The sequence below is a fragment of the Mesitornis unicolor genome, unplaced genomic scaffold (genome assembly GCF_000695765.1).
Source record: "Mesitornis unicolor isolate BGI_N332 unplaced genomic scaffold, ASM69576v1 scaffold28639, whole genome shotgun sequence".
NCBI lineage: Eukaryota > Metazoa > Chordata > Aves > Mesitornithiformes > Mesitornithidae > Mesitornis > Mesitornis unicolor.
Genome location: NW_010205719.1, coordinates 144,279 through 151,432, shown reverse-complemented (window position 1 = coordinate 151,432; position 7,154 = coordinate 144,279). Strand labels below are relative to the sequence as shown.

The 7,154-nt window shown below is 39.8% G+C and overlaps 1 protein-coding gene across 1 annotated transcript in view; it reads left to right on the top strand.

Annotated features, from left to right (window-relative positions):
• The first annotated feature begins 6,618 nt into the window (after positions 1–6,618).
• Positions 6,619–7,154, top strand: part of DYRK2 (dual-specificity tyrosine-(Y)-phosphorylation regulated kinase 2) — a 2,341-nt gene continuing 1,805 nt past the window's right edge. The window contains exon 1 of the mRNA XM_010191508.1: positions 6,619–7,154. This exon is cut by the window's right edge and continues 1,805 nt beyond it. Within this exon, the coding sequence (XP_010189810.1) occupies positions 6,703–7,154 (452 nt within the window). The 5' untranslated portion in view covers positions 6,619–6,702.

The following is a 7,154-nucleotide window of genomic DNA, read 5'->3' as shown; positions in this document are numbered from 1 at the left end:
AAACTCTGCCTTGCCTTTGTGATACAGAGCCTACTCTACAGTATTTATTTAGCCTTGGGTACTATTACAGGAATACCTTAGACTGCCTTTCTGAATTTTGTAGGTGGTTGTTTTGTGGTTGGCTAACATAACTTTTTGCGGTAAGGATCAGATGTGACATCAGAATGCTGGATTTTAACCTAAAAAAAAAACCAACCAAACCAAAGGGCTTGATCTGTGTTTTTGATATAAACTTTAAGCCTACTGACCTCAGCTGACACTGACTGACTGAAGCCGTTGATTTTGCATCCCACTGTGTCCTCCAACCAGAGCTATTTAAAATGAAACATTTCAGTTTTCTTAAATCAATTTCCTTGTTTGTGTTCATTTCCTTACTCTGTTTTCGTCCCTGTTGTATCTATGTGACTTCTGTAATAGCTAAAAATTGAGACCATTTCTCTTTGTGTTTCAGACTTTCAAAAGATAATAGTTTGCTTAAGTGGTTAAACCTGCTGATGGCTGGATGTAAACACGTGCATTGTATGTATAATAGTTGTGAAGAGAGACTGAGATTGAAGTTAAAACTGTCTTTTAATTCAGACAGACAAGAAATCCACTACCTGTCATATTTCTTGCAGCAGTGAGTTGTGTGATCTAGAATCTAGTGGAATTGTTGTCTCCTACTTTCAAATGTAGTTTCATTGTTTGGTAGATTACAATAGCATGGGAGAGCATGAGTAGAAGAGGAGAAGATGCTCTTTTACACAGGCATCGTGTAACAGGACAGAGGTTTTGGCTGCAGTCTCTGCACTCACAGCAACCTTTGTTGCTAAGCAGGCTGTTGTGCATTGTACCAGAGAAAGGTTTTGTTAATTTTTTTAAAAAATTGTGGCTTCATCCCAGCCTTATTCATATCTGCTTCCATCCTTGACTGTCTTTCTGGCTCGTGGTGGAAAACATGAACTCATTTCCAACCGCTTGTACTCTTCGTTTTCCTCTCCAAAGTCCTTGCTTTCTCTTTTGAAGCCTTAAGTTCTCGCCTTGATGATCAGAACCTTTTTCTATTCACTCTCTCCTGTTTCATTATGGTGTTCTTACATCCACTTGACATGCTGCAGTAGAGATTATCTTGCTTGCCTGCTGCTCTGCTCATGTAAATCCCCACCCATCTGTGAGTCCCTCTCCCAGACTCTTGTCTCTGTCTTCTGCTAACCTCCATCTCTGTTCTTTCATACTTGGCATGAATTCCTGCATTCTGCATCCTGTTTCTCTTGCAGTAAAGCAGCCTTAATCTTTTTCTCCTCGTTTTCAGTACTGTAAAAACAACCCATTTACAGTGCATGATGCAGTATCCTCCCTCTTCAAGCCCTTTCTGAGATTTCCCTACAGAAAGCCTGTTTTCTTTTGCCACCAGGGATGAGTGTCTATCCATATATTTTTGCATCAGTCATTCAGTCTCAATCTTAAAAAAATTAAATGTAAAAATTTTGTTAAAAAATTAGATTATAATGGAACAGAGATTCCTGGACTCTGTTACCATGAAGATGTCGTGGGTCATATGCTGCAAATTTTTGCTGTGGGCAGCAGATTTAAAGCAGGTAAAAACAAAATACCTTCCTACTGTGGTGTTCTCATGTAATAAATTGCCACAGAAATGCTGTCATGTTTGAGTGGAAATAACTATGCAGTCATGACCTGGACTTTGATATATCTAAATTTCTTCAGATGTTTCTTCTTCTATGTAAAACTTGTGTCTAGAGGGAATACAAATCTATCATAACTTTTAATGGGGGGGCTCTGAAATTTGAGTTCCAACAGTTGGTGACTCTGGGGACTGCGGTATGTCTGAGCACATCTCTCATATGTGTATGCTTCAGCTTACCTGAAGGATTCAGTTTAGTGTGCACTGACTGTGCTTTTTGGTTTCAGCATTCGTAATACATGCAGGGTGCCTGAGAAGTATTCAGACTCACTGCATCTGCACAGTCCTGTCAGGAGGAAAGATGTTTGTGAATCAGTATCACTCTTGAGACATGGTTCTGTCTGTGAAAATATTTGCTATATTAAGTCAAAGCTAACTTTTCAAAAAATAAGCTTACATGAACCAGATACGACAGCAGCAAAAAATCTAAATGATGTGTTTTTTCTACAGCTCTTGTTGAGCCACAGTCTCTTTAGGACAAGGGCTTAGTCTTTTTTGGTGTATAAAACACATAATAAAACCATTATGATAATCCTGCATTATTGTTATTGTGCTAATTAGCAGCTATGTTTACTTCTGAACAGAGGAATGCTGTTGAATTCATTTATCAAGGAAAAAAAAGGCCTTTTGTACATTTGTTCAGGCTGCAGTCAACAAAATAGACAGTGAAGTGTGCTACACCTGATACCCTGTGCCTCTAGCATGTTAGACACAGTAGGGCTCAAACTGGCATGCCCAGAAATGCTGTAAAGAAAGGGTTATGTACTGTTAACATTTATTCTTTAACTAAGTTGCTACTTTGGAACACTAACTCTCCCTTGTCGTTGTCTGTGCAAAGTAATAGCAGATAAAGACATCTTCGTCCTGTGCAGTATTTCAGCAGACTGTCGTGGTTGCTTTATTATTAAGATTCATTTTATAAACCTTTTTAGATTCTGATTGACATAAAAATCTTTCTGGGGTTTTGTTTAAAATAAAATAATATGCAGCTGAAGTGTATATCTGTCTTGAATAGTTTTATAGGGTGTTAATATCACACCAAGTGACTTTTAGATGAATGGAATATGGTGTGTCTACATAATGTCCTGATGCTTTTGGAAGATACAGTTGAGAAGAGGTGTATGCTCCTGTGGTGTCCAGTCCTATGGTTATAGTCTTGAGGAACGTCTTGTAACAGACCTTTGCGTTGGTTGAGTGATAATGAAATTGTCAATCAGTTTGCCTTCTCCTTAGCAGGATGGACTCCTAAGTTTTGTGGTACTTCTATGTTGATACAGGTCTGTAATCTTAAGTAGAGTGAGTTACTGTCCTGCTTTTGTCCCTAAACCCATTTGTGAAAACAAAATAAAAAAACCCCAAACACTCCCACCCCCCTGCAAAAAAGTGTGGAGTTTTTTGTTTTGCTTTGCCTGATGTCTCCACTTCAAAAGGTTATGTTACCAGCATAGCCATCAACTTCCATAAACAAAGCAAACCAAAGTTAAAGCAAAATTGTAGCAGCAATGCTGAGAGGGGAAAAAACTACTGTAACATTTGCTGGTTTGTAATTGATGTTACCAGAAGATTGAGGAAGATTGGTTCTTTGAGTTCAGTCTTGCCTGTTACTTCCTTATATTTTATGGGAGATGTGTACATCAGTAAGTTTTTGAAGATGTGCACTGTAAAAATGTGTGTATCTTTGAAGGTGTACATGGGTCTGAGCACAGACAGTAAAATACATAATAAGTAAGCTGTGTAATTGCATGCAGGTTGTCACCTGTGTAGGTTGATTCTGGAATTTACAGGCCCACCTGCAGTAGCAAAAGGGAGATGCTTTATAAACATTTCAGGCTTATGGTTTCGGATGAAAGGCTGATGGAGCTTCTGTGCACTGTGAACAGTTTGGTACTGGACTTAGAAGACTGCAGTCCTTTATAGCTTCCCAACCCCATTAGTTGTGGTTCAGGGAGCTTACAGCATCACTGGTGAAGCCTGTGGAGCTTGTAAGCAGTGCAAGCCTGAACTTGACAGCAACCTCAGACACCCGGTAGCCAGAAGTAGATAGGCAGAGCAAAGGGCTGGTGAGAATCCAACCCTCATCCAGGATAGAAATAGAAGAGAATAGGTGGTGATTCTTGTCCAAGCAGTACCCTGAGATGGGGAAAGTCCATTTTTCATATTGTCTTTGTAGTTGTGATGTCTGATAGCTCTGAAACTCCCGTTGGGGTTTTAGAAAGAAAAGTGAGCTCTCTTCCCCACTACTTTTGGAATGGAGCCTGTGCTACTTTGGTGTCTTTTCTTCCACAGAGAAAACCAGTGCTACTGTCTGCATCTGCATTTGCATCCCCAAGCAGCAGCTGACAGAAACTGGCAAAACCGGTCACTGGATTTGGGGTGAAGCTGGGATAATGCTCGTGATTTCATTCTGCTGCTTCAAAAAAACCAGCCAACCTCTGAGCAGCAAGAGAAACCATGAGGCTGCCTGGAGGTGCAGGAAGCAGAGCCTACATGGTTTACACTTTAGAATTTGTTTGCAAACATGCTTTTAGAAAAAAGAACTCTTGTCCCTGTTGAGAGTGGGTAAATGTTTGGGTTTTTTCCCAGCCCTGATCCAAAGCAAATAACTGAAGTTTGAAGAATTCCCCAGGAATCAGGAATATTGAAACAAGCATTGCTTAGGAAGGGCAGAAAATAGTTAATTCTGAAAACAGGTGACTCAAGTGAGGAAAAAAAATTCAAGATGTGAGCTGTGGCAATAAGAACTTGGGTTAAGACATTCTTAAAGATGGCTTTCTCTCCTGTGCTCTTTCCTCGTTGTCTGTACATGAATATTGTCTACTACTGGTTTGTCCAGATATATTCTGCTTTGTTGTTCATCCAGTGTTGCAGAAGAAACATTTGTACCTGGAATTTCCTAGCTTGAGTACTTGTAGTCTGTGTGGTTACGCTGCTGCTTCATTGTGGATTTCTCATGCAGTTCTGCAACACTGCATGTGCTGAACCTCTGACACATCTTACTAACTAGATACGATTCTCTGAGATGCATCATGTATCAGCTCTTTGGGGCCGAAGTTTCTTTTTTTTTTTTTTTTTTTTTCCAGTAACTGCTGTTTATACAGAGGATCAGGGCAACCTTCAGGAAGCTGCCACTGCAGTGCCCTTCAAACTTGACCTGAAGGAATTCCCTGTAGGCATTCTAGGCTCCTTAAGTCTCCTTGATAATGTAATTCCTGGTGCTTTTGAGACATCAAACTAGGAAGAGAATTAATGTGGATGTATCTTCACTGTGCTTAAATGTTACAAACGCCTTTGCTCTGAATTGCAGTTGTGTGGTAATGCTTTCTATGAGATCAAATTTGATAGTGTGAGCCCAAATTGCTCTGGAAAAAAACATACACAGTCAAACTGCAATGATGAAATAAAATGGACCAGTTATTCAGCGTGAGTCAAAATGGAATCGGAAGAGCAGTGAACTCAGCAGAAACAATCCCTGAGGGCTCTTGTTCTTACATTGTGAGAGTTTCAGAGCTGCAAATTTCAAAATATTATCCAAAGATGAAGCTGGTATCCAGCTGGCTACTCCTTGGGAACAATTCCTCCTGAATTTACAAAAGCATGCTTCTGCCATATCAGACTGATACTTTGACAGAAGCACAAAGTATGCTGGAGTCTGTGTTGCATGTCCTGGTTTTCTCATTAGGAAGCACTTCTGCGGTTGCAGCACAGATTTCATTGCCTCATATCACAGAACACAACTGTCATTTTCTGATTTCATTTCAGCAACCTTAAATGAACAGGGAGTGTTTTCCTTAGCTGCCTCGGAAAAATAGGGTTTAGATTAGAAGTGCTCTCAACCTTGGCTTGATCATCTGTCTGACAGTATTGGTGATCTTTTGGTTAGGAATATGGCATAAATATTAAGACTCAAGAATCAGCTGGAGAGACAGCAGGGGAATTCTTCCCACATTTGTATAAGACCAGGCAGAAGACAAACTGATTATCCTCTACTTTAGAGCAAATGAAGAATCTTAAGGACAGCTATTTTAGTGGCAAGTATATGCTTGTAAATTTCTCCTTTCTCCTTAAAAAGAACAGGTTTTGAGCAATAGTTGTTTTCACACCCCAGTACTTCCAGTGATTCTTTGCTGCAAAATGCTAAATACCGCTGTTTATTCCGTTGTGAAGACTGTCAAGAACAAATCTAATTTCTAACGTCAACTAATCCTTTTTTCCATTTGTTTAAAATAAAGTTACTTGTCTGTTCTTCAAGGCAGAGATTTCCTCTCCACTCATCTGTATCATGTCTCAAATCTCATCTTGGTTAAAAGTTATTATGTGACTGGTTTAGGAAAGTGCTAAAGGATGTGTTTATGCTTCATTGATCTGGATGCTGTGCTGAATAGTGACTATCTCAATTGCAAACAGTGAATGGCATCTCTTTTGAACTTCAGAAATGTGCAGGTTCTTTTCCTCTTTGTGCATGTCACAGCACATTCCTTATTGCTTTAAATTGTATCTGGAGCTTTTGATACACAGCAAATTTAGGAACAATTTAAAATCTTGATTTCTGAGAACAAGTAACTAGGAGAGCCTTAGCCATGTAAGTTCTAGCAGGCATTATATCTCGATCTCCAGCATCAATAAAACTGATACTGTGTTCTGTGAAGTCTAATTTAATGTCCCTCAAGCAAGCTTCTTGATGTTACAGGACTGTTGCCTTGAAGATTCCTTAGAGGAATTTTTAGCTTATCATGGTAGCACATCTGTGATTGCCTTGTTGCAAACATTTTAGAAATTCATGAAAGTAGCATTTGAGAAACAAGGATCTGGAAAACTAATAGCATCTAGCAGTATTGCAGTATATGTGCTCTATTTTTTAGATTATCTGTAGACAGCCGACTTCTAAGAAAATACTTAGTTTGAAGGTGATTTAGGCAGGATGGCGGGTTCCAGGATGGATGGTGAAGCATAGAGTCCATGCCTTTCTTGTTAACTGGCTATGTATTTCTTTTTGATTTTAGGTTGGAGGCAGTAAGCACACAATGAATGAGCATCTCCATGTTGGTAGCCATGGACAAATCCAGGTACAGCATCTGTTTGAAGATAACAGTAACAAGAGGACGGTTCTGACGACACAGCCAAATGGACTTACAACGCTAGGCAAATCTGGATTGCCAGTGGTTCAGGACAGACAGCCAGAGAGTGCTCACAGACGACAAGGGAGCTCCAGCTCTCTCAAATCTACAGATGGAACTGGGAAGGTGAAAGCCACTGTTATGACACCAGAGCAGGCAATGAAGCAATACATGCAAAAACTAACAGCTTTTGAGCATCATGAGATTTTTAGCTACCCTGAAATATACTTTTTGGGTCCAAATGCAAAGAAGCGGCAAGGTGTGATCGGTGGTTCAAACAACTGCGGGTATGATGATGACCAAGGGTCTTACATACAAGTACCCCATGATCATATTGCATACAGGTATGAAGTCCTGAA